General features: G+C 38.2%; 3 protein-coding genes and 1 pseudogene across 4 annotated transcripts; 2 read left to right on the top strand and 2 right to left on the bottom strand.

The window, feature by feature from the left end:
- Positions 1 to 465: 465 nt before the first annotated feature.
- LOC141839813 (1,4-alpha-glucan-branching enzyme, chloroplastic/amyloplastic-like) lies at positions 466 to 11,703 on the bottom strand. Its single transcript, XM_074727644.1, has 14 exons — positions 11,597 to 11,703; positions 9,112 to 9,228; positions 8,774 to 8,978; positions 8,611 to 8,680; positions 7,670 to 7,939; positions 6,699 to 7,605; positions 5,554 to 5,670; positions 5,314 to 5,376; positions 4,268 to 4,375; positions 3,642 to 3,743; positions 1,709 to 1,776; positions 1,557 to 1,638; positions 1,166 to 1,282; positions 466 to 1,080 (listed from the first exon to the last, which is right to left on the bottom strand). Exons 1-14 carry the CDS (start codon positions 11,669 to 11,671, stop codon positions 823 to 825), a joined length of 2,559 nt encoding a protein of 852 aa, XP_074583745.1. The 5' UTR covers positions 11,672 to 11,703; the 3' UTR covers positions 466 to 822.
- A 399-nt stretch (positions 11,704 to 12,102) lies between these two features.
- On the bottom strand, positions 12,103 to 16,290 carry LOC141840416 (uncharacterized). Of its 2 annotated transcripts, none has more exons than XM_074728393.1 (11): positions 15,910 to 16,290; positions 15,575 to 15,697; positions 14,422 to 14,482; positions 14,206 to 14,310; positions 13,756 to 14,070; positions 13,282 to 13,664; positions 13,111 to 13,210; positions 12,944 to 13,003; positions 12,782 to 12,868; positions 12,574 to 12,696; positions 12,103 to 12,484 (listed from the first exon to the last, which is right to left on the bottom strand). In XM_074728393.1, exons 2-11 carry the CDS (start codon positions 15,637 to 15,639, stop codon positions 12,182 to 12,184), a joined length of 1,602 nt encoding a protein of 533 aa, XP_074584494.1. In that variant the 5' UTR covers positions 15,640 to 15,697; positions 15,910 to 16,290; the 3' UTR covers positions 12,103 to 12,181. The 2 variants fall into 2 exon arrangements, with proteins under 2 accessions (XP_074584494.1, XP_074584493.1); XM_074728392.1 differs by having other exon boundaries at positions 14,197 to 14,310.
- Positions 16,291 to 17,198: 908 nt separating this feature from the next.
- LOC141840417 (thioredoxin reductase NTRB-like) lies at positions 17,199 to 20,901 on the top strand. The gene is made up of 2 exons (XM_074728394.1): positions 17,199 to 18,136; positions 20,400 to 20,901. Exons 1-2 carry the CDS (start codon positions 17,215 to 17,217, stop codon positions 20,468 to 20,470), a joined length of 993 nt encoding a protein of 330 aa, XP_074584495.1. The 5' UTR covers positions 17,199 to 17,214; the 3' UTR covers positions 20,471 to 20,901.
- A 2,423-nt stretch (positions 20,902 to 23,324) lies between these two features.
- On the top strand, positions 23,325 to 26,658 carry LOC141840418 (bZIP transcription factor TGA10-like; annotated as a pseudogene).

The following is a 26,658-nucleotide window of genomic DNA, read 5'->3' on the forward strand; positions in this document are numbered from 1 at the left end:
TTCAGTACCTTTGAAGCTTAGTTACAATAAATAATAAGAACTGCAAAGTTCATGCGCAGTAAATAAGATATTATCTAACTAGTGTTTGTTGAAACAATTCAGTATCTTTTGGCAATTGTGGTCAAGCTAAAATGCATTAGTAACATAATTCTAATATAAAATAGTATTTATAAATTGTTTGGAGGAATAATTTGATGATGGGAAAAAATAATATTTTATACAATAGACGAGAGGAGTTTGAATTAAGCATTTTCAAACAGGGAAACTTAAATTTAGAAGTTTTTCAGTCTCCTCCATGATTTCCCCAAAATGAAATGAAAGATTTCTTGACTATTCGTCCTGAGAAGAAACCACAGTCTAAAAAACAGTCCATCTCTAATAGATTTATGTATACTAATCCATCTTTTTTTCAAATGTTAAATGTCCTTTAACAGAGCGTTTTGCGTTTTTCTTTTCGTCACTAATGAATCTTCTTAAAGCAAGATAATTAGGAAGAGCACCTCTGTTGTATTTGTATTTACGCACTGCCCACGGAGCGATGCTTCCTCTCCCTATTAAAAGGGAGAGGAGAGCTCTAATAATGGTTGGTGTCCAAGTTGAGCAGACAATAAAAGCGACAGAAAAAACAAAGGAATATCAGGTTGCCGGAGAAGATAGGTGAACACCAAAAACAGTGAATTTGGTTTGTGAAAGCCTGAGGGATTTTCCTCGGTGATTTCTCCTCCAACACAAGCGATTCCATGCCGGACATTTCTCAGAAGAACAGGTAAACGTTTACACTTGAAAGTTGCAAGTGGCTCACAGCGCCTGTCTGTTTAATACTCAATCTCTAATTTCACCTGAAAGATCTTCTAAAGGAGCTTGATCAGGAGAATCCTCTGTTGGTTTGTTGTCACTTGACAATTCAGCAGTCTCATCGATCTTCGAATCATCCAGCGCCGACGTTGCTGTTTCAGTTTCAACTAGGATTTCAGTGGTTTCATTGACTTCGGATTGATCCAGAATCCCTGACACCGTTGTTTCACTTACGGCGGTTTCTTCACCAGGTTGCTCAGCAGTTTCGTCAACTTTGTAATAAACCTGACATGAACAGAAGGCATGAAGAGAAGGAAATAGCAAAATTACTTTGCAGTAACAACCAAGCCTCAGATTGAGGCTACCGTACCGTGCAAGTGCGAGCAGGGGACAGGACTTGGAATGAGTTGGGACGGTTGTTGAAGTTTGTTTCTGGGACTCCTGGAATTCCTTCAGGAGTTGTAAAATGGTCTGCATCATGGCCAACCTGCAAAGAAAATTTGTACAGAGATTAGTTTACATTCATGGAGCTTAAATCTTTTGCTTGAAGATTGAAACAGGTTCCACAGGTGTTCGCTCATTTCCTGCTTTAGGTATCATTCGCAGATACAAATTTTAGAAAACGTTCGTCACTGTGAAACGTGAATGTCCCACATGCATTGGCATATAGAGAAGGCATGACTAGCTGTTCCAGAACAACTATAACTCAGGAAGTAAATGTAGCTTGTGTAACAATATCACTTATGAACATGGCATCTTACTCGTCCGTGTCCACCAAATTCCAGAGCATCACTATCGAGTGCAACCCTGTATTTCCCTGGCAAATCACAGCCAACCTTATACCTGCAAAGCAAGAAAAGACTAGTACTGGTTCATATCTCAACAAAACTTTTCATGTTAATGAGACAGTTACCCGCTATAGGTGTTCTCTGGATGGAAATTGAACACAAAAACCAAATCTCCACGCTCAAACACGATAACCTAACATGGAAAAACAACTGAGTAGTTTCAAACTGTAAAATTGTCAGGAATGATCAACAGGTCTTTTAGAACGAGCTTGATTTAAATGAATACACAACAAAAATAAGGAATGATCAACAGGTCAATTCCATTTTTCGATACAAATTGAGTGTAATTTATGTCTGTACTTTAGGCTAGTAGCTAAAAACATATAAACATATTACATTTTGAGATTAATTGTTCAAGGACCATGAAAAAAGAGTTGACATTTGGCCCAGTGAGTGTAATTAGATGATTGATACAAAACATCAATAATCCCTGTGAGTTTCAAGCTCACGCGAATTTTGTTTTTCAATCAAATTTGATGAAAGGATGTATCATGGTAAGATTGAAACATCGTAAATCATTTTTAATTACGTTAATTAGAATTCCCATCTTACTACCAAGACAAGCAAATATAAATACATTCTAATTTTCAAATAAGAATAGCATGTCTATCAAAGAAAAAAAAACTATTTTTCTCTTTAAGATGAGCTGGATATAGCTCAACTCTTATTCATAACTATTTTACAAGTACAGATTTCTCAAGTTATCAAGAATCAAGCATTTAATATTTGAATAGTTGTGATTATATATAGGTTATGCTCGGTTAAAGGAAATGAAACATAGTGGAATGGTAATTAGAATGAGAATGTAATGACATGTGGAATGATCTATTCAATTCAGATATTTGGTTCCATTAATGAATGAAATGACGTGGAATTATTTATTGTATTCCCATTTAAACCTTAAAATTGATAGGTAATATTGTGTTTTGTAGCGGTGATTACCCAATTCAAGCTCTTAGACCATAGCACTGATGGAATGAACTCATCATTCCACTAGAAAGGCTGTGCATCGAAAGATTGGAACGAAGTCACAAGGAATAATTCATTCCATTCCCTTTCCTTTCCTCTACTGAACATATTACAAAAATCCAATCATCATTAACTTGCAATAAGAATTAGGAAGTTTAGTATTTAGCTTTTCTTAATGCAGCTCCACTAAATGAAAAGCTTCAAAAGAACCTGCTTCTTCACTAGTTTAGAGTTGAAATAATATCCAGAGAATGGAAAATTGAGATGTTTAAGTTTCAAAGGTTTGGGAAGCGATATAGATAAAAATGAATATTTTGAAACATATAAAAATCTTCAAAACCATTGGATAGGAAAAGAAATCTGGAAGAACTATCAGAATACAATTTCATTGGAAAACACCAACTCTGAAACTTAGTCAGATGGGTAGATTACAGCAATTACCCTATCTGCATAATGGAAAGTACCACAGATCCATCCCAACTAGGTATGAGACCTCAAATCATACTTAGTTATGTACTAATCAACACCTGAGTGGCTGAGTCACAGACTACATGCTGAGATACATAGTATCTTGGGCATAGAGGAAAATTTCAGTACATTAAACCTTGTCAAATTGCTTGGCCACAATTGATTTTTCTAAAGATTTGTCATTTTCAAGGATGTGGTAACTAATTTTATCCAAGGTAATTAAGCTTATAGATAATTACTAATTTTATCAAGGGTAATTAAGCTTATAGATTGATACTAGTGTCAACGCCACAAACATTTGAATTAGATGTGAGCACATCTGAAGATCCTATTCTTGGGCATGGCGAGTTAATGACTTTCCAAATTTAGCTAGAATAACCAAGAAAAGAGTTTTTATGTCATAAAAGTTGGACAGAGAACACTGGAAAGAGTGTATAAGATTGAATTCAACATTTGACAGAACAAATGAAATCCTAGATGTGACTTTTCATGCAAAGGTTGAAGTCTAGAGGATTAATACAGTAATACAGGAACAAAATGATCAATAAAAGTCATACTGACCTTATCTTCTTCAGATGTGCTACTCACAATCTGCTTTGTTGATGCAAGGAAGTGAAATCTATCATCAAGCAAATTCATTGCTCTATCAAAGGCATTCATGTGCTGTTTTGATGTCAAAATATAATATAAATTTGGTCAACGATCTGAGAGTAACAAATCAAAAGAAACACAAGTAGAAGACACTAAAGACACGTAAATATATAATAATATTTCCATTTTAACAATTCATGCAAAATTTATGAATAGGAAATCTAAATGTCAATGTAGAAGCAATCCATTATTTTTAAGTGGCTTATTATTTCCCAGAAATACTATGGAAATTTCATTGGTGCATATAGATAAATGAATGTGAAACTAATAGCTTTAGGGGATGAGAAGTGAATAATAAATTATCTCTATAATGAAAAACCATATCATGAATGAAGTTAAAGGAATTTGTAGAGTTCTAGTAAAACGCCTCATGAAAATGATAGAAAATTAAAGAGTATAACATGCCCCTTAAAAATATTGCTATGCACATGAATAAAAGGCATTCATAATGGATGGTTTCATGAATAAGATTACCAGAATCACAGTAAAATGCAGACAATAAAGTAGCTTAGATGATAAATAAGATGTTCAAAAACCTTGTATCTTAGGTGATCAGTGTCCACAAGGTTCCACTGGCGTCTACACTTATCATAGCTCCAACCATTGCCTTCCCTTGGGAAGTCAATCCATTCCGGATGGCCAAACTACAAAATCATATCATATTTAGATGATGTTATAAAGTAAAGGATTATAAACTATCATGAACTAAATACTGATAATGTCACATTTGTAATAATTAGGAAACAGTCACATAAACAAATAAAAAGATACTGGAAATCAGAAACAGGACATAACTTTCGTCCATGGGAGCAAAGTAAAGATTCATCAGACAGTTTGCACTAAAAAAATGCATATGATATAAATTTTAGTGGATACAAACATTTCTGCCTCTTTATTTAGAATTGCATCTGAAGCCAACAGGATTGCATTTCAAAGTAAAAATGTACATTATATAAAATCTTTAAAAACCAGAATTAATATTACTAAATTTGATATTTTTATTATTTAGAATTGCTTCATGACTGAAACTGCAATGGTGAAAGCTTGTCTTCCATTATCTTTCAAGATGATTGGACCATTGATTCCAAATTTTGTGGCCATCTTATCACTGATAAGTCTAAATTCATTTCATTAGCCTAAAATGTTAATCATTACAATATATAAGATATATATATATATATATATAATCAACCAATGACACAATAGATCAAGTGCAGAAAGGAGTGTCAGTGTCCAATCTAATAAGTGAAACTATCGCACTTTGTGTATTATGTACCATTTACAAAGACAAACTACTCCATTGCTAATCTGATTGATGTCAGTCAATATTTCCTTTGGCATAAAAAATGTGAAATTTTGAAGGAAAAAGGCCTTTTCCTTAAAAATCTCTAGGTAGTCTTCTCTTATGCTGGTTTCATAATCTTTGTGTGATCAATAATGATGGCATTTGTGAATGTTGAGAATATGTCAAGCAATCAGAGGTCATTTGATCATTCTCTTTCACAATATAGTGTTCAGTTATGGTACTTTCATGCTGTCCAGAGTTTCAATGATAGAACCATAAAGAATCATGATCTATTACCTCATTTCCCATGAAATTTAGGTAGCCTTCACCACCCAGCGCCATAGTTATGAAGTGAATCATCTGCATGTTTTCATAGTGGTATGACAAGTAATGGACATAAAGAAAAACTAGAACTACACTGACTGCTTCAGAAAATTATTCTACAAACAGTGAACCATGTACGAGGAACATCATAACAAGGACATAGAAATGTCCTTTATGTGCATGAGAGATATAGTTCCAAGCTTCAAAACAAACCTTGTGTAGTGAAATTCCTCGATCAATGAGAGGCGAAGCAGGTTTCAAATCGGACATGCCTGAATACATCTCCTTGTCCATTAGAAGGAAGGAAATTGTTTTATCCCCCACAATGGCCTAAAAACGAGCAAGAAGAATATCATTAAGGATTTTCATAAAACATGCTAGTGATTCACTAGTTCATATTCCAATCTGTTCAAGCTATTAAATGGTCATACCTCACTTGAAGGATATGCTAGTCTTGCTATGAATATGGGACACAAGTATAGCGCATAAGGGTCAAATGCAACAAATTATCAAGTGAGAACATACAGTCAAGGTAATCTAACTGTCAGACATAACATACCCTTACCAGGGCAATTCATGCCAACATCTGTATGGGTGTCACCAAAGACACCAAGTAACAGAGACTACAGGCTGAAGGTTATTTATGTGAATTACTCTGTCCAAAAGTTTGTCAAGACTCTAGTATCTTAAAGGCCTTAAATTCTGTAAATTTTGCTGTCTAGATGCAACATAAAATTGAGTCAAGGATGTCAGTTCGTAGTGCCAATTGTAAGCACAAATAAGACAGAGTGTAGTTATGACATTCAACAAAGTGACAAATTTCAGTCTAGATCATGCTTCAGTATTACAAAGCTTAGATACCATAGATTGGAGAAAGTATTTAGTGTATGGCACTTCATCATTGCCTAGAAATGTACGGTGGCAAAGACAGATGTCCACTATGCCTGCAATGTAATGGCAATATAAAATGACTAAATAACAGCCACAATCAAATTAAGATGATTTGGTAGAGCCATGAGATAGCATTTTCCAATTGAAGATTGGACTATTCTTTGTTCATTTTACTATATAAAAACATTGTTATAGATTTTTTTTCCCCTTTCTGTGTGTTGAGATGAGCTCTTTGGTACAGAATGTCTTTCCTTTTTGCATGAATTTGTTAGCTTCATAAGAGGGTAGGGTGTGATTTAGTCATCTGGGGCTGCAGATGTAAAAAAGGGAAGGGAACTGCAATACATAAACATTTTTTTATTTAGAAGTATTTTCTCACTTGCTGTGGGCCAAAAACAGTTCCAAGTGTCATACTCATACAAACAATAACAATATATAAATAAACTTCTTTAGTACTTGAGATTTACCTGATCATGACTCTCCGCATATGCTATGCACTTTTCAGTATATCGTCTGTTTGTTAAGCTCCAAGCAATGTCTTTCATTGACCATTTAATATCTATTTTATTCTTCAAGTAATCAATCCACTTATCAGGGATTGCCATGGCCAAACGATAGTCAAAACCTACTCCACCTTCGTAGACTGGTAGACATAGAGCTGGCATACCAGAAACATCTTCGGCAACAATAGTGGCATCCGGCAAAACCTTGTGCACCAAGTGGTTTGCAAGCATCATGTAAACAACCGCATCCACATCGGTAGCCTCACTGAAATACTCACTGTAGTTTCCAGTGAATGCCATGTTAATTCCATGATGATGGTAGAGCATTGAAGTCACACCATCAAATCGGAAGCCATCAAACATGAACTCATCCAACCACCATCTTAAGTTTGATAAAAGAAAGCGTAGAACTTCCCAATTAGCATAGTTAAATAAACGGCTATCCCACAGCTTATGATAACCCCTTTCTCCAGTATGGAAGTACGATTCTTGAGTGCTTTGTCCAACATCAAACCCATTAAGACCATCTGTGACATTGTTGCTAGCATGGCTGTGAACAACATCCATCAGAACTCGTATTCCTAAACCATGGGCTTTGTCTATAAGATACTTGAGATCCTCTGGTGTCCCAGATCTACTACTTACAGCAAAAAAGTTGGTAACATGGTAACCAAAAGATGCATAGTAAGAGTGTTCCATGATAGCCATTAACTGAACGGTGTTATAATTATTTGCTCGTATACGAGGTAAGATATTATCTGCAAATTCCCTGTAAGTGCTTACACGTGGTTCAGGGCCACTCATCCCAACATGAGCTTCGTATATCCTTGGAGCAGCAGGTTTTGGAGGTCGAGGATGCTTGAATACATACCTGCAAAGTACATAGAAAGTCAAGAGAATGGTGACCAGAATCCTTTTGGGCAAATATTTCTGACCTTTCTGAAGGTGGTGGATCCCAATAAACCCCATCATAAGGAGCAGCAAACCTAGTAGGGTCGACAGTAGCAAATCTGATCCATGCTGGAATCCTGTCGACCCAAATCCCTTTGCCATGTTTGAACCGAAATTTGATTCTGGAATTGTGTGGAATAGATGGGATGCCTCCAGAGTCTGGAATTCTAATTGTCCAAACCCCAAATTCATTTCTTTCCATTTTGTGGTTGGACCCATCCCAACCATTAAAATCTCCAATAACTTGTGCTTCTCTGTATCAGAAAAAAAGAAAGAAAAAGCAATTATTGACTTTTCATTTGTGCAGTGTGTGAGTTAGTTGAATGACAGGATCAATTTTTTCTGTCATGTTTGAAGCCAAAATTCTAACATCTACTTCAAATTCAAAGTGGCCGTTCTACCATGCATCTAGAAACTCAACCAGAGAAATAATCACTGTGCATTAATAGGAGCCATATCCTTATCATGATCAAACAAACTTGACACTCTTGGTTTCTTCTAATTTTTCTTGCAGAACACATCAGCGATATCAGATGTAAACAACACAGCTTGGTAATCAGGTGACAGGAAGAAAGTGCATCCACAACTAGAATGGCACACAAGGTGGAGATAGTGTAGCCGACAACCTGTGAGACACTAATTCAAATAATTAAATTCTCCATTCCTGAACAGAGATTAGGTTCACTAACCACTACCAAAAAGTAAAAAGTGATGTGCCATGAGCCATTGGATATTATTTGGATGCTTCCAGTTACTCATAGGTTATTATTGAAACATAAATCAAGGGTAAATTGTTCTCCAACCAGGATACTTCTTCTTTAATTATACTCAAATTCTCCATCAAAAATGCACTTCAAGAAGTGCAATAAATGAAGAGTCTGCAGTTATTCAAGATAGCATTAAAGAGAAAAGCTCGAGGACTCACTGTGCAGATGGAGCCCATTCACGGTAGACAATACTGTCTTGTTCTCTGTTGAATCCGAACTTGAGGTAACCTTGGAAAGACAAGAAAATATAAAGGACAAATGTGCATATCAGGCAATAAGTAAAACTGCTGACAGCATATGCTTAATCATGGAAAAACTTACCTTGAGCAAATACTTCAAGGCTTCCTTCGTATTTTTCGATCATTGATTTAGTTTCTACATATTTCTTTGTCCTATAACTGAAATGGTCTTTGAATTTTTCCAATGATGGATCAATTTCAAAAATTCCAAGTTGGACATCTTCACTGGTAGTCGTCATAGCTTGGTTTTCTTTCACAACAGATGATATTGCAAAATGTTTTTCAGCCTTGATGGAAAGCCCAAAGAAAGTAAAGAATGAGTTCAGTAGTTTCCACCTTATAGTCAGTTATACGTTCAAAAAGACTGTTAGCATATATTCCAGCCTATTTGGTTGTTATTGTGATCCAAGTAATCATCACCTTGTTGTTCATGTACCATCTTTGCAGATGAAAGAAAGATAATCTACCAGCAAATCTTGCAGATACATTCACCACTAATGCTGATTGGCGTTTTGCACAACCATGACAAATTGGGACCTGTTACAATAGGATTATTTAGAGGAAGGCATGAGAAGAGTCAAAACTTATCGAACATTGAGATTCTTCAAATGATCGATAACATTTTTGAAGAAATAGTCAATAAGCAATCTAAAACATTTTAAAACCTGGAATTGCACCAAATTAATCTCAGATCGCCTGTGAATTTATTATGTTAAATGTGCTAATTTATATACTGACCTCAATAGGATTTAGCTCTAGATAGAAGCCCTGGGCATATATATCTTGCATAAACTTTTTGGATACCATTTTTCCTAACAACGAGATCATGTATGTATAAATCAGCTACATCCTATATGTGACACAAGTAATCTAGAATTTTAATGAATCCAATTAATTAATTGTCATAAGCAGTCAACTAAAATTGTTACCATTCCCAGTAGATTTTTCTGTATATTTGCAAACCCAAATATTTATTGCTAAAAAGAGTAAGAGAACAATTAGATCATCAAATAACATAAAGATTCATTGCTACGAGATGCAGAAGAAGACGTGTTTCTCAAATACTGTTCTGGATGTAGCAGAGGTACATAATGAGTGACAAATACTTTAAATTTTAATCTTGAGAAGGAGCTTAGCCAACATGCAGAAAGAACAAAAGTCATAAATGCTTGTGATTAAAGAACAAATATTCCATAGTCATTTTTGGCTGAAAAGCTAGAAAAGCCAAGTCCCGTAGTAAAAAAAAATTGTGCGATCTTGGTTAGTGAGGTAATTCCTGCTTGTTTAGACAGAACTCTTAATATATGAGTAACGGTGAAGAGACGGGAAATGATGTTTCTGTATTCCCTAAAGCAAGAGACAGTTCATTCTCTTCGTACTAATTAACCACGTGAAGCCTCATGATGCTTAAGTTCAAACTATAATTTCCATGTCAAAGCTGATGAAAAAATGTGCCAATTGATCAAAGATGTCATGATACGAGCAATCTAGAGTTCCTGATCTTAAAATAGAAAAAAAAAACAGGGGAAGTTTGACTACAAGAAATAAACATGCACAAGGATCATCAGTGCGAATAGGAGTGAGAATAACTAGGAACATTTGAAGTGTAATAAACATCAACAGATTATAGGAGCTTCTCCAAGGACTTTGTGGTGCCGCAAACTCATGATTCCCTAAATTTGAATGCTCTAGCAACAAAAGGCTAAAGTACTCCATTGTTCTAAGAAGTAGAATTTAGAGAAGGAAAAAAATATTGTTCACCCAGACAGAAAAACCTATATCACACACTCAGTACACTCAGTCTTACCTAGGAAACATAGATGTTCAATACGCTCAAATGAGTCGACATAGCTGAATTCCCAATCCACGCAACTCAAGAACATACAGCAGACGTTACCACAAACTCAGACTCGGAAAAACAGAAAAGAAGACAACAAAAGTAACAAACTCAGCAATACTGAAGTCACCTCGAGACTGACGAAAACTCGAAGCTCCTTTGGTACCATAAATCGACTAAAATCTACATTTGCATGGCAAATCGAGGCAAATCAACGAAATAGAGGAAAAACACGACCAACCACGGATCTAAAAACATCTGACGAAGCGAAATGACAAAGACAAACCGGTGAATCATAATCACAACATGATACGAGCAATCTAGAGTTCCTGATCTTAAAATAGAAAAAAAAAACAGGGGAAGTTTGACTACAAGAAATAAACATGCACAAGGATCATCAGTGCGAATAGGAGTGAGAATAACTAGGAACATTTGAAGTGTAATAAACATCAACAGATTATAGGAGCTTCTCCAAGGACTTTGTGGTGCCGTAATCTCATGATTCCCTAAATTTGAATGCTCTAGCAACAAAAGGCTAAAGTACTCCATTGTTCTAAGAAGTAGAATTTAGAGAAGGAAAAAAATATTGTTCACCCAGACAGAAAAACCTATATCACACACTCAGTACACTCAGTCTTACCTAGGAAACATAGATGTTCAATACGCTCAAATGAGTCAACATAGATGAATTCCCAATCCACGCAACTCCAGAACATACAGCAGACGTTACCACAAACTCAGACTCGGAAAACAGAAAAGAAGACAACAAAAGTAACAAACTCAGGAATATTGAACTCACCTCGAGACTGATGAAAACTCGAAGCTCCTTTGGTACCATAAATCGACTAAAATAAATCGAGGCAAATCAACGAAATATAGGAAAAACACGACCAACCTCGGATCTAACAACATCTGACGAAGCGAAATGACAAAGACAAATCGGCAAATCATAATCACAACACGACGATAGCTTAAAGTTCGGAGGAAGCAAAATCATCAGCGTTTAAGCAATTTGAGAGGCAATCAAAATGCAAGGAAGTGATCATTGAGGAACAAAAGCGATCGCACCTTGGGAGCTCGGCATGAAGAAGAAGCTCGAGGCAGGAAGAGAGGCGAGGAGGAGGAGGAAGAGCATATGAACATTTTTCTTTCTCTACTGCTTCGGGAACGTTCGGTTCAGGCGCCTTTCGCTTCTCTCTCCTGCGATGCTTCACGGCCTTATATTTATCGACCCCTCCGCTTCGGTAAAGCTACCCTATCAAAATCAACCCGAAGCCACAGCCCATCAACGAACGAAGCCGTTACTGTGGAACCCACCTGGGATTTCATCATCCCGTTGGTGTAGGTCCTTCGGATGTGGGTCCGACGACGTTGCTTGACCTGCCAGCAAGCACGGGATGCTTGTCCCAATATTTTTACTTTAATATTATTTTAATAATTTTAATCAAGAATGTTTAATATAAAGTAATTTGTTTTAATTAATATTAAACAAATTTGGATTGATACTATAATAATTTTACAACATTAACAAAGTTTTAATGAAATTGTTTGAAATAAAATTATTTATCTTATAACAGTTTGAGCTTAAATTGACTGATTCTCACACAGCTTACAAGAACACATGCACAAATGCTTTAATTGGATTTCCTCTTACTATTTCGCTAAATCCTTATGGACAATGTATCCGAAGGACGACTTGAATGGTGACCACTCGACGCACTTCTCAGGCTTCCTTTTGCAGCATGCTCGGATGGCCTTCCCCTCAGGGCTGGAAAGGTGATCGCAGATCATCTCCAGAAGGTCAAGCAGTTCCATACATGCATCTTTCGCATAGGACTGTAAGATCTTCGGCAGCATGATCTTAGTTTCTCTTACGACACAAACGTTCGCCTGAATAAATTCGGCTTTCGCGATCTCCAGATCCTGGTGTATACCCTTGGCAGTGTATGCTCGGAGCTGCAGGAAACAGCAGAGTTCATCTGAGTATTAGAAAACTGAATGTGATCGGCAACTTCAGCAAATTCACTAATGTCAGAGATTCTTACAGCAGGGTCTGAGGATGATCCTGAACAAAGCGCAAAATGAACAAGTGGCTCCGAACGGTCAATCGAATACGGGTGTTTGTCTTTCCCTAATGGTGGCTTTGCTGAGAAGATTTTCGAAAAGTTCTGTGTATATACATTCAAATGCATAAGCTGTGTAGTCCCTGTAAGTGTAAGCAAAATCTACACTATCCAGATGATGAAAATATACCAAAGCCGGTCGATGGAGTTGACATCCAAGAATAGAACTTTGAATGATAAATGCATTTACAGAGTTCCCGCCAATATTGTAAGCTGCCTGAGATACATTTTTTGAAAGAATGTTGGGGGTCGGTCGACTAGAAATCATAGTTACAAGAAAAGAATAACTCACCTTGAGTATCGAGTAAGTGCCCTTTATGTTATTATCGCGAAGCCCGTATGCTAGAAGAGCCTGGAAAGTTCAGAATGAAGATTGGATTATGGTGAAAGATATAATTCTGAAGCATTCACCATAGAGAACTAATACTAAGCAATCTTAAATCGAGATAGTATGCATACATGCATCACTAGTGCATTGTGGATGTTGATCCAAAATGCGAGCTGTTCTTCATGTGCCATCTTTCTGGGGTCTATAGTCTCGAGACGGCAAATCAGTGACCTAAGAGAAATGGAACGATATTAAACCGGTAGTAGCATTGCAGTTTAATGTTGTTCAAGGTGAATGAATACCTGAAAATATTCAGCTGGTCTGAGGCATACTTAAATCTTTCACCATCTATGCGTATTTGTGGAATTTCTATCATATTACTATATGGACTCTTTTTATCTTTGTAAGATCCATGTCGAGAGTTCCTTTCTGTAGTTTCACAACGGAATCTAGGACTCCAGCTATCACCTGGATCTCTTGTAGATAGTGTGCTTGTAGATGATACTGAAGGTGTTGGTGAATCCAACAGATCCATATTGTGACTTGCAAGTTTACAATAAATAGCAGAAATGCATCTCAAGATTTCTTCAGAAAGTCTACAACAAATCTCAGGCACGCGATGAGTAACTGATGTCCCGAGATGATCTGCAAGACTACGATGAGTAGAGATGTAACTTGCTGTATCCTGCAATGCAAAATCCAATTACAGACCATTTGAGATGAACTAACAGAAAGCATTGTGTTATTCGCATTAAACTGGCAACAAGATAGCATACATGAGATTGTTCTCCCCGACCAAAGTTGTAGCGGCCTTCCTCAATCTTCTCGAGAGGTTTAGTTGGGCACTCTTTGTCAAACAGAACATCTAGTTTTGCAGCATCATTTGTTTCATATCCTTTCCAGAGTAGAGTTTCTTGATCTATGCTTCTTGACTTGGAGTGTGTAACTGATTTGCAGGCATAGTGTGTGGAAGTAGGGGAACCGAAAAGATATTGATCAAAAGCTGCTCGATATAGCGAAAGCAGGTGCCTTTCCAATTGTATGACTTCCAGTTCAAGAGTGGAAATTTCTCTAACCAACTCAGAAGCAGACTGCATATCAAACTTATTGCTTGTCAGTTAAACAGTCAGTGGCGATGCAGATATGTATATGATCATCTAGATTGAGTCATCCATAATCTTTAAAGCTTCTTTGAGCTATGAAAAAACTAAAAGAACCTTGCTAACCGAAGTATCACAAGAACCGATAGATGCTGTGGACGTTCGACTTGGTGCCACCTCTTGAAAGCTAAAAGATTTCACATGATCAGGTTTTCTCTCAAAGCATGTAGCCTGCATGATAATTACTTATCCTTGTCAACAAAGTAAGAAAGCTGGATTGACCTTGAAAGAATCCATTGCATTACTTATCGTATAGGTATAGGAGTTTGATGTTGGACTTACAGGATTGTGATATGAAAGTCGAGGTGATAAATTTAGCAAATCTTCTCGTTCTCCAGAAACACTGAAATTTGACACTGATTAGAGCGAGAAGGCTTAAGAATTGGCCATATAAGTGGAAGAAACAATGTAGAGGTTCCTAATTGAGAAAGACACTAGCAAACTAAAAAGTCTGAAACAAAATTACAGAATACAAATCTTTCTGCATACTTCAGCATATACAGTGTTGATCTATGTAGAACAATGAATAAATGCCAAGTAAAACCTTTATATCACCTAATTCTTAATTGTGATGCATTTGGCTATTCGAGTAGCATACAAAGCTTAGCACTGGAATGACATAACATGAATCTGATTTATAAGTTAATGCACAAAAAGGTCCAAACAATTTACCTTGGGGAAAAAGTTTGATTGCTTCCATCTCTATGGCCATTGAGAACTAGAATGATGTGAAATAGATAATTGCTTGAAAGGCAACTTACAAGGGAAAAGTCGAAGGATGTAGAAAAGTCGAAGGATGTAGAAAAAGGTTAACTCTTAAATCAGATGATAGAGACTGAGAAGTATTTGTTAATGCAAGAATCTATTCCATATTCTCTGTGGAGCATACTTTGAATATCATTCCTTCACTCTTTTCCCATCTTCTCTCGGAAGCAGAAAGAAACATAGGAAAACTTTCAAGCTAGAATTCCAATCAACAACTCGGTGATACAACTTAGAAGTACCAGATGATACTAAAGAATTTAGACAAGCAAAGGCCAAAGGTTAAATCTAAGATCCTATATGTTTTGTTCTAGTTCAACAAATTGGCTTTCTCATATTGCCACCAGCATCCTAGAAACTTTTTCCGGTTAGTGATGACCAAAAAATAATATCGAAAAGAGACTGATCCTTTAAGAACGAGTTATGTGTTAGCATCAGCTCCAAAAATTCTACAAAATCTCCTGCAGGTTTAAATCTATGCTCAGTGCCCATTAGGCAATTCCTTAGAGGTCTTCCCCTTGCAACATCAAATGGACATCAGCTCTCATCCCTAATCATACTTTTTCTAAAAAGTAAAACAGATGCATGTTCTTCTCTGTAAGGACACAAGAAACCAAAATCCACAATTCCACTATTTCAAAAACAAATGAAGAACTCTTTGAAAAACAATTACCCACGACAATGCCTCTCCCTGGTAGAACAAGCCGGAAAGCGACTTCTGATGCGAGGTGTTTCCATTTAGTCTCTGACAAATTCTGTCGATCACTTGGTGCTCATGTGCCAAAAGCTATACACCCTGAATGATACAAGTAAACTCAGGTATTTCACATGTACAAGGACATGCAGGCAAAAAAAAAAAAAAAAGGGAAAGCAACACAAACTTAAATCCATAGGTTATAGACAGTGCAACTCTTATCATTTGTCTAATTTCACCACCCCGATTGAAACCACGAGGAAGACCAAAAGGGCAGGAAAGAAAACCAAACATGAAGAGCAATAACACTCCACCTCATTTAAAGGGGCCTGTCCATGTAAATCTTGGAACGGAGCACCTGAATCTATAGAGGAAGAGTAAACCAAAGACACTACTTCAAAGCTTTCCCAGAGAAATGGAGGAGAAGGAAACAAAGAGCATGAGACTGGAAGATGGCACCACTGGAGACTGCGATGGATTCATAAAGCCGAAATAACCCATTTGGAGATGATTCATTGATACTTATAGCAGGCTTCCAGACGGCTACAGCATTAAGAAACTGAGAAGTGCGCAATAAATAACTGGACTCAAGGGAGGGCTCTGTCACAACAACAGCATCACTTTCAATGGCTTCCATTAGGTGAAGACATAGCAAGTTCTGCCGGGGACGCCATGGTTTACTTTAGAGGAGTAGATGAAGCAATAAAGAAGGCCAAAGCTTAATTTTAATCTGCAACTGCATCTACTCCTCCAAACAGCAACAACTAAATCTTGGAATCTTCCGAGGAAGATCAAAATTTGACAACTTAACGATTGATATCTACTTAACTTTGGCAATTTAGTGACTAATCTATGGTAGATAGTGACAGAGTTTACTCACGTAAAACTTTTTTTTTGGAATAAAATCTATAAACAACAGCTCCGTATCTGTTTTCGACGTCTTCTTCTGGAAAAAAAAATTTGCTTGACATGGAGCACAAAACTAATCCAACCAAAAAGCCAAAAAAGAGAAAGAGGTTGTTGATCTGATTCCACAACTACATGATCTCACCGACACATTTTATTCTTGCCCATCATCTATAATTATTCTGGGGCTGTACCCATCATATCAACATCATTAACTATAATTAATACAGAAATCCATCTTAAGGTATTTCTCTATCAAAGATTATCATGTTGCAGCAGCATTTAGAAGCATACTCATCTGCGTCTTCCTCACTCCTCTCATTTATTACATCTCTTGGAGTTGCCGTTTCATCACTTGGTGTATTTATTGTGAAGCTCTGCCTTGCCTTGTTTACTTCATGTGGCGGTGAAGGGTGATCTGTAACAAGCAAAGTCAAGTCAACTCGACATGGATGGAGTAATCTTCAAGCTTTATACGTTGACGTAGGTACAAGGACAGTGGACCATTGACTGTGATGCGGCCTGTGCTCCTGGACCAATCAGCCGGCTTGGTTGAACCGCCGCCGTACTGGATCGTTTCCCTCTTCGGGCTTAACGGAGAAATGACTAACCTCAGCCCACTGGATCTGTTGGCCCAATAAGAAGCCCATTTAGAAGGTTTGTATTTAAAGAACTGCAAGCCACAGGATCGAAGAAACCCTTCCCCGGCCGCGATGGGCGACGCCACCACCAAGACCCGCCGCGCCCGCCTCTGCATCATCGGCAGCGGCCCTGCCGCCCACACCGCGGCCATCTACGCCGCGCGGGCCGAGCTGAAGCCCATCCTCTTCGAGGGCTGGATGGCCAACGACATCGCGGCCGGAGGCCAGCTCACTACCACCACCGACGTCGAGAATTTCCCCGGGTTCCCTCAGGGCGTCATGGGCTACGAGCTCATGGACCGCTGCCGCGAGCAGTCCGTCCGCTTCGGCACCGAGATCCTCTCCGAGACCGTCACATCCGTGGACTTCTCCGTGCGCCCCTTCCTCGTTCTGTCGTCCTCCACTGCCGTGGAGGCCGACGCCGTCGTCGTCGCCACGGGTGCGGTCGCGCGCCGCCTTCACTTCCTGGGGTCGGAGGAGTACTGGAATCGGGGGATCTCTGCCTGTGCTGTCTGTGATGGGGCGGCACCCATCTTCCGGAACCGCCCCATTGCGGTGATCGGTGGGGGTGACTCTGCCATGGAGGAGGCTAACTTCTTGACCAAGTACGGATCCAAGGTCTATATCATTCATCGGCGGGACTCGTTCCGAGCGTCCAAAATCATGCAGGCTAGGGCTCTGGGAAACCCTAAAATCGAGGTTGTTTGGAACTCGGAGGTAGTGGAGGCCTACGGGGAAGCTCAGGGTTCCCTCGCCGGCGTGAAAGTGAAGAACGTAGTAACCGGGCAAGTTTCCGATCTCAATGTGTCGGGCCTCTTCTTCGCCATCGGGCATGAGCCTGCGACAAAATTCCTCAGCGGGCAGCTTGAGCTAGATTCTGATGGATATGTCGCCACGAAGCCTGGAACAACGCTCACCAGTGTCAAAGGTGTCTTTGCTGCAGGAGACGTACAGGACAAAAAGTATCGTCAGGCCATCACCGCTGCAGGATCAGGTGATTGACTTTGTGATTCTACTATTGTTTACTTTTCTTACGCTTAAAGATGGCAAATATTGCTGAGTTAACGCATAAGCTTTCCTATAGTGAGGTTATGATTGATATATTCTTACTCTACTAATTCTGAAATCGATCGAGCTTGAAATACATAATGATTATAACTGTCTTCCTTATTGCTGCAAGGCTCTGTTTATGATTCATGTCATTTTTGTTCTATACAAGCTTAAGCCATGGATGAAATGTGTATATTGTGTAAAAGATATTTTAGGAGTAAAAACTCTCTAGTAGTTATGCCCCTGTGCATTAGGATATAACAAAGCCTTAAAATGTTTTTGTCAAAACACACAATTTGGAACTATTTGAACTCAATATTGAAACCATGTATATGTGAAAGCTGAAGAGTCTCATTGAGCAAACATCATGGATAAATGGCATATGGGTCTAAATGTCTCATTCATTTAGTAGACACAGCTAATTTTTAGCATCCAAAAGCCTAGTAGACACATCTATTATCCAAAATCCCATATGTTTCCAAAATTCAATATTGATTTAATAGACAGCTAATTTTTGGATAAAATTTTTCTGAGACTGGGGCATAATTGTGAGATTCTAATGTAGACACATGGGTTCTGTTGCTAGATGCACAAGAGAGGCAAGCACAACCCTTAGTCCCATATTGCTGTCTGAAGGGAGATAGGTTCTTCTATGTGGGAGTGTGCTTTAATTAAAAGGGCTAAATTTTACTTGAGGCAAATCTGGGCAACCTAGTAAACCGTAAAGAAAGAGAATATAAATGCCTCTTAAGAACAGTACTTGTAGTTGTATAAATACCAACCCAATCTCAAATCTGATGAGCCTTAACCGTATCTTAATCTTCAGTGTGGAACCTGATCATAGAGAAATCAGACCACAATGGAAGTAAGGATGACTACCAATGACCAACCATAGAGAACTACTTGGCTTGCTTGCCAATAGCAATTTCAGATTCTGAACCAGACACCATAAATCAATAATCTTGTCATTAGTGAATATAGGCCTCATGATATAGTGAACAACAGGTTGCATCACTTTTAAGCTTTAGCGCAGAGGCACTGGAGGTAAGAGCAGCAGATTGCATAGCGCTCACATGTACCAAGGCAGGTGGATCATATAGGAATATGTGTGGATCTATAGGTATGGTAAGATAAAGATGCATGAATTTAATATTTACTAGTCACAAAATCCATAATAACAAGCAAAACTCTAGATTTGAGATGACTATGGCAGGCACCATGTTGTTCTCATCCATTGACCATTGTTACAGCCAAAAACTCTAGCACAGCTTTTCCCAAAAGAAAATATTTCCCTCAAAGGCAAATTCTCAACGGACTCCATGGCTCTTTTTAAAATACTTTTTCATCCATTTTGTTTTTTATTTGTGAAATTTGAACTACACCTTTCTTTGTCAAGATTCTGTTTCAGACATTCTATTCTTGATGACTATAGCTAATTGATTTGCTACTCTTTAAAAGATTTACATTCTTCTCAAGTTTTTAGGTTTACCAAGAAATTCTCATAGACGCAACACATCCATAGAAATGAATCGATCACACTTCTATATTTTCTTCCAAAATAATTATCATTTTGATAATAGTAGAACTACCTATATTCATGATACTGTAACTCCAAAAAGACAAAGAAGGTAATCATTTTGATAATGAACCACAAGCTTTCCTTTAACTTTTTGTTTGCACTATCCAACAACTGAATATATCACCTACTTAGCTTTTTTGCTTGCTTTATGTCAAAGGTGGGACGCAATGCCCTGATAGTTTGTTTTCTTTATGAGTTCATTTTTCTATTTGATTCTGCTTAAACCATTACAGCCATTTTAGCTTATAAGAAACTTTTCATACAAGAAGTTTTTTGATGCTTGTAATGCAAATTAGGAATATAATTTTTAAAAGCTTATTTTGGTAGATCATTTTATATGGTAGAATTAGTTTGGTAATTACCTTATTCTCTGAGATTTACTATTATCACTTATAGTTTATTTCGAATATTTTTAGTTTATTTCGAATTCAACCTCCCTTTGCTGTTCGATGTGCTAGTTGCATCAGGTTCTTCGTATGAACTTTTAAGTTCATTTGACAACTCCAATGTTTTGACCAATAGAATTTCTCAATTCTGTCATATTTGATCACTAGCTATTTCCTTCAGTGCCCATGCACACTCAGATGCTTATAAGATCTGACACATTGCCATCCATCATATTCTGCAGGTTGCATGGCTGCTTTAGATGCAGAGCATTACCTGCAAGAGATTGGTGCTCAGGAGGGAAAGACTGATTGACTATCCTTGGATATTACCAAGGGCACCCCAAAGGCTTCATCTTTGCTGGTGAACTCGAATCTTTGAAGTGCAAATGGCTGGATTGGTTTATCAAGCTACTATGCTTCTTGTTATTGAATATGAACCTTTTTATGTTGCCACCTATAATTTGATTGCAGGTTTTCAGTGGCTCCATGCTTAGACTGAATAGATATCTTCTTGGTGATTCTTTCCCAGTATGATTTTGAGGTATCTATCTGTATCCCTCAATGATTAGTAGTGTGCTTATTCTCTCAGAAGCAAGTATGTCATCAACAATCATTCTGGTATTGTAAGTTGAGTTTAAATTGACAAAGGTCTCAATTATTATTAGTAAATGTAGCATTGTGTGGAATCATGTTAAATTACTCTATTCTTATTTGTGTTATTGCATGGAGATGAAAATTCTATTATGTTTGTGGACAAGTAAATTTAAATCTAGAAATGTATAATTTGAAACAATGAAAATCAAACCAGTAGTGATGTCTAATCAATGAAAGGAAACCAGTAAAAAGCTCTTTATTCTTTTCTGAATAAATATACAATAATAATCCCAATTCTCTACGAATATACAATGATAAATATACCAGTTAGATAGCTTGCTTGTTCCAACTAGCAACTTTTTTTGTACAATCAATGTATTGAATAGAATAGCAAGGATGAATGTGTTTAATTTTTTTGGGAAGATAGATTAGAAATGGAATGATTATTTTTTGTAGAGTAAGGAATAATTATTTTTCATGATTAAAAATTATAATTTGAGAACAATTAAATTGAGTGTTTTAATTATGTTTGTAGAGTAAGGGATAATTATTTTTCTTGCGACCAAGAAATTATCTTCATTTGTCTCAAAGCATAGGCCAATTTGAAGTCCTAAACATCACAAACTTTTTATGTCATGCTTAGCTAATAGTGATATATATGTTCTCTTATAAATAATATAACCGCATTAAACTCATGTACTTTACTTTATAATTAGATTTCCATCTAATAATTTGTCAAGTCATGCCATCTCTACTATCCAATTCAAGCTATAAAAAAAAGAAGTCTTCATTAACTTTTTTTTTTATTATTCTTTTGTGGGGAGTGGGAGGGTGCAAGTCACAAGATATGCTTTGAAATTACCTAATCCAATTATCTTTGATTTCTCACATGAATTAAATAATTGCATGTAACCAAAAGGAAAAAGACACATGGTGTCCCTTTCTTGCTCTGTGTATTCAAGATAGTAGAAACAGCTTTGATGTCGACACAAGAAATAATTAATGTTTTTTAAAAAAAAATTGGAGTTGAAAAATATGATGTCTTTGTCAATATCCAAGATAGTGAAGTAGTAAATCCACAATTGTACTTGATGACTCTTTAATCAATTATTTGTATTGTTAATATGGTGTTTGATATTGCTTGAAAGTATTTCTTCAAGTGCTATAATATATATAAGAATGAGAAGGGACAAGTTAGCTTCTGAGATTTTCTTAGTTTTGAATTTGAATAGGTCAATTGGTGTATAGTAGTATTTATTGGTGATAATTGGTGGAGAAATAGTGCAAGATGTAGACCACAATTATTTTCAATGGGGATTAAAAATTCCCAACTCCTAATTGAATCGATCAAACTCAACCAACCTTATTAAGCCGAGTTAATTATCTTTTTTCAACAAGTCGTGTAATTTTATGCTATTTTGATTCTTTATGAGCGTTTCTCATTTATTTATTTTTTTTACAAAAAACATCAAAAAAATATTTACAAATTGATTGGTACAAATAGTAGAGTTCAAATTTTGGATCACTCAAACATGAAACTTCCAACTTTTTATCTTAAAAAAAAAAATCTTCCACCAGAATTTTACCCATATATGTACGTACAATTACTAATTTTGATAAAACGAATCTAGCAAATTGTAAACAGGCTTTCCTTATTCAGACAAAATCTTCCAATAATCATAAAAATATCTTTATTTATTTAATTCAATAATTCGTCAGGAAAAAAGGGTCCACAGAGTTGTTGGAACGACGGGCCCCACCTCCTCTAAACATGGCAGTCTATTCTAAACTTCACCCGTCCCTGCAGCCTGAGATGGAGCCCGCATTTGCTCATGCACATGCTTGGGTTGCGGAACGGGTACCCGCGTTTAGGTCCCACTTCTCGTCTTGTAATTGCGTTGAAATGGGCCATCTCTTTCTGGGACCCACCCCACCGGATCTCGTGGAGCCCTCGGCCCAACGGCGTCCTTTTCAAAGCATATTCCACGTGGCACTCACTGAGAGGGCGAGCTGCCGTGGTCCCTGCGACCTTTCCGCGGACGGGATCCCGTGCAGAGTGAAATGACGATCCAGCCCGTAGTCAGAATTAACGAATATTTATTTATGCATTATTAATTTTCGCTCCTTCTTTTATTACAGTCAAAAGTTAAACCCATTCAATTCAAGTTCCATGTTCAATAAAGACCTTAAAATAAAATTCCGAATAGTCCAAATTCTGCATGCTGCTCGAGTCCATTACGGGCACGCAGACAACCACAAAAGAAATTAATTAGAAATCAAGTTAAATTTCAAATTTTAATAAATTAAAAGAAAAAAGGGCAGCGTGTAAACGACAGCGAGGGGCAATATGGTCAAGTCCGAGTCGGAAAACCGGTGGTTGAGGTCACCGCTCAAGCGGCACGAGGCCTTTCTTGTCCGCGTTCTACGGTTCCGTTATGGCGGTCACTTACCGCCCCCGCTCCTCTGTTATTATATTTCGAAGAAATAATAATAAAATAAAAATGGAGCTGCACCTTTAAAAAATGGTTCACGCCTCCGAAGTCTTGATGTTTTCGGTAAAACTACTACTTTTGGCTGGTGCATCACAAGGAGAGGAAGGAACTGAGAGGCCATTTGGGCGAGGTCGAGGTTCAGGAAGGATCGAATTAAGCGAATGAGTAAAGGAAGGAGGTGGCCGTTTCGCCATTAATGGGCTGTTTTGGCCGAAGCAGGAAAGGAAACAGGGAAGGAAAGGGCAAAAAGGAAGAAGGAAAAGGTGGGGAATTAATACTATTTGATGGCAAACGAAGGGAGCTCCGGCGGCCATGGCTACCAGCAGCAACCGCAAGCGCAGCAGCATATTTCCTTCGCCATGATTCATCATCCTTCTTCTTCCTCCTCATCCATGCACGGAAGCTTTATGTACTAATGTTTCTGCGCAGTGTTTTAGCTCAAGAATTCTTTTCAAAGTCTTACTTGGAAAAATGTTCTTTTTTTCCAAAAGGAAAGTTTGGTGCTTGAGTGGCGTAGAATTATTGCCTTCAGCATGACTATTAAGCACATATTTATGATCAGTCTTAATTTGAGCATAGAAATTTTAGCAAACTTGATTGTTTTCTGATATAATTTGTAATTTGGGGCTGCAGGAGAAGCAAGGAGAGTGGAGTTTATGACTTGGGAGAGCTGGATCAAGCTTTGTTCATGTACTTAGATGGGCAGGATCACTCAGCGCAAGAACAAAGACGTCAGTCTCTTATTCTGACTTTTGCAATATAATTTAAGACATGTTTCCTCTCAATTTATGTGATATATCTCATGCTTAATTATCCAGTCGATCACTTAGGAACCTGATCAAATAGAAAAACTCATGATTAATCACCCTGAAATTCCTCTCAGAAAATCTTTTCTCAAGTCATAGTTTCTTCTTCTTCTTCTTCTTCTGCTCTTGTTCTCCCCGGCTCATTGATTTTGTGCTTTCAATTCTTTCATTCATCAGGAAAAAAGCTGATCCTATAATTCCATATGAGGAATTATTCTCCATTTAGAGAGCTCCGTCTTCTATTGCACAGGCCGGTGCACCTCGAGGGGTTGTAATTAATGCTTGCAGGGCTTCATGTGTGCAGAGACGTTGAACATTTTCCCTTCCCAACCTATGCACGTAGAGCCACCCTCCAACTACAAGGTATTCATGCTGAACAGGAAACACAATTCCATTTCGCTAGCTAACAAGTTCTCTCCAAGTCAATTCTAGTCTTGTGTGGTCCATGGATGTGGTACATGTGGTATTCTTCTTCATCAATAATCAATCCACAGGGAGGAGGAGGAATAAGTTTGGCATCTCCATCAAGCAGTGGCTCCAAGAAGTCTAACTCAGAGCAGGCCATGGAATTGACCAGCTCCAAGAAAAGACTCACCAGCTTTGCCTCATGAACACCATGGCAAGGACACCAAAGTTGCAGCATCAAGGTAAAAACTCTGTATATATTTTTCTCTTCAATTAGCTTTTGCTGATCAGTACATATATGTTCTTGAATATATGACTCTAGAAGGAAGGAAACAGAACTGGTGCAGATCAAGAAGGGACCAAGACACCAGACCCTAAAGTGAGTTTTCATATATGCAATGTTAAATCATTTTTGTTTTTTGATTTGTTGATTTTTGGGCAGATCTTGAGAAGGCTGGCTCAGAATAGAGAGGCGGCGAGGAAAAGCCGGCTGAGGAAGAAGGTGATCGAGCAGTACAATTAACTCAAGATTAGCTGAGCAATTCATTAACGTTGATGTATTAACTCAACGTTTTACAGGCTTATATTCAACAGCTAGAGACGAGTAGGATCAAGCTTACTCAGCTAGAGCAAGAACTTCAAAGAGCGAGATCACAAGTACACAATTAACTTGAATTATACTGGAAATTTTCAATCACGAAGTTGAGGTTTACTTTGTGTTAATTATTGATTCAGGGATTACTATACGGCGGCGGAGCTGGAGCTGGAGCTCTCCTCGGCGATCAGGGACTCCCCGCCGGAGCCAGTGGGATTAGCTCAGGTGCACGAGCAAATGAGCATTTAAGTCAGTTTTAAAGAGCTGAAGTTGTTTAATCTGAGACATACTGAATGCGTAATTAATGGTTAGATGCGGCGTCGATGTTCGACATGGAGTACGGGAGGTGGCTGGAGGAGCACCACCGGCTGATGATGGAGCTGCGGGCGGCGGTGCAGGAGCACCCACCGGAGAACAGGCTGCGGATGTTCGTGGACAGCTGCGTGGCGCACTACGACCAGATGATGAGCCTGAAGCACATGGTGATCAAGACCGACGTGTTCCACCTCCTCTCCGGCACCTGGCTCACCCCCGCCGAGCGCTGCTTCATGTGGATGGGCGGTTTCCGGCCATCCGACCTCCTCAAGGTATGCACATACATCTCCGCCGGCCATCGATCCTTAATTAATTCCCTAACCTTTTCTTCTGCACAGCTCAATAATGTTACAGTTGCAACGATCACATCACCTGCCATTAAATATTTGCTCAACATGCAAGAGGACAGTCGTTTAACAAACCATTTTAATTAATTTTTGTTCTAGTACGTAGTAGTTAATTTCTGGAGACAGATTCCAGCCGCCAGTCCTTTTCAGTGGCCAATTGTTTAATGACGATCGAGAACTACTACACTTTGAAAATAATTAAGATTAATTTCATTTTAAGGTTTAAAATTTTCATTCTGCAGATGCTGTTGAGCCACATCGAGCCGCTGACAGAGCAGCAGCTGCTGGCCGTGTGTGGATTGCAGCAGTCGACACAGGAGACGGAGGAAGCGCTGAGCCAAGGGCACCACGCCCTGAACCAGTCTCTGCTGGACGCCATCACCGCCGATGCTCTGAGCTGCGGCGCCTCCAACATGGCCAACTACTTTGGCCAGATGGCCGTCGCCATGAACAAGCTCACCACCTTGGAAGGCGTCATTCGACAAGTAATTAATTAATTAACCTCTTAAGATTAATGCTTAATTAATGCAGAAGAAAAGAATATATATAATGCATGCATGCTGCAGGCGGATAACCTGAGACAGCAAACGCTTCACCGGCTTTACCAGATACTGACGACGAGGCAGATGGCGCGGTGCTTGCTGGCCATCGCCGAGTACTTCCACCGTCTCCGGGCACTCAGCTCCCTTTGGGTAGCTCGGCCAAGACAGGAGTGACCAGTCGTTCCAACTTCCACGAGAGGATCAAAGCTAGCTAGCTATTTCTTGGCATGCATAACATTCATGCATGCATGCAAGCATGAGCGTAAAGTACTGCCTGCGTGCGTACGATCTAGTGGACGGAGAGAGAAGAATAGAGATCCATTTTCTGTATTGTTTGATGATTCAGTGATGTATAGAAGGGGTATAGTTAACAAGATTAATCTAAAGCTAGCTAGCTATGATTAA

This window comes from Curcuma longa, chromosome 11 (assembly GCF_044706935.1).
Source record: "Curcuma longa cultivar G26 ecotype Majalengka, Jawa Barat chromosome 11, ITB_CL_G26_1.1, whole genome shotgun sequence".
Classification (NCBI taxonomy): Eukaryota; Viridiplantae; Streptophyta; class Magnoliopsida; order Zingiberales; family Zingiberaceae; genus Curcuma; species Curcuma longa.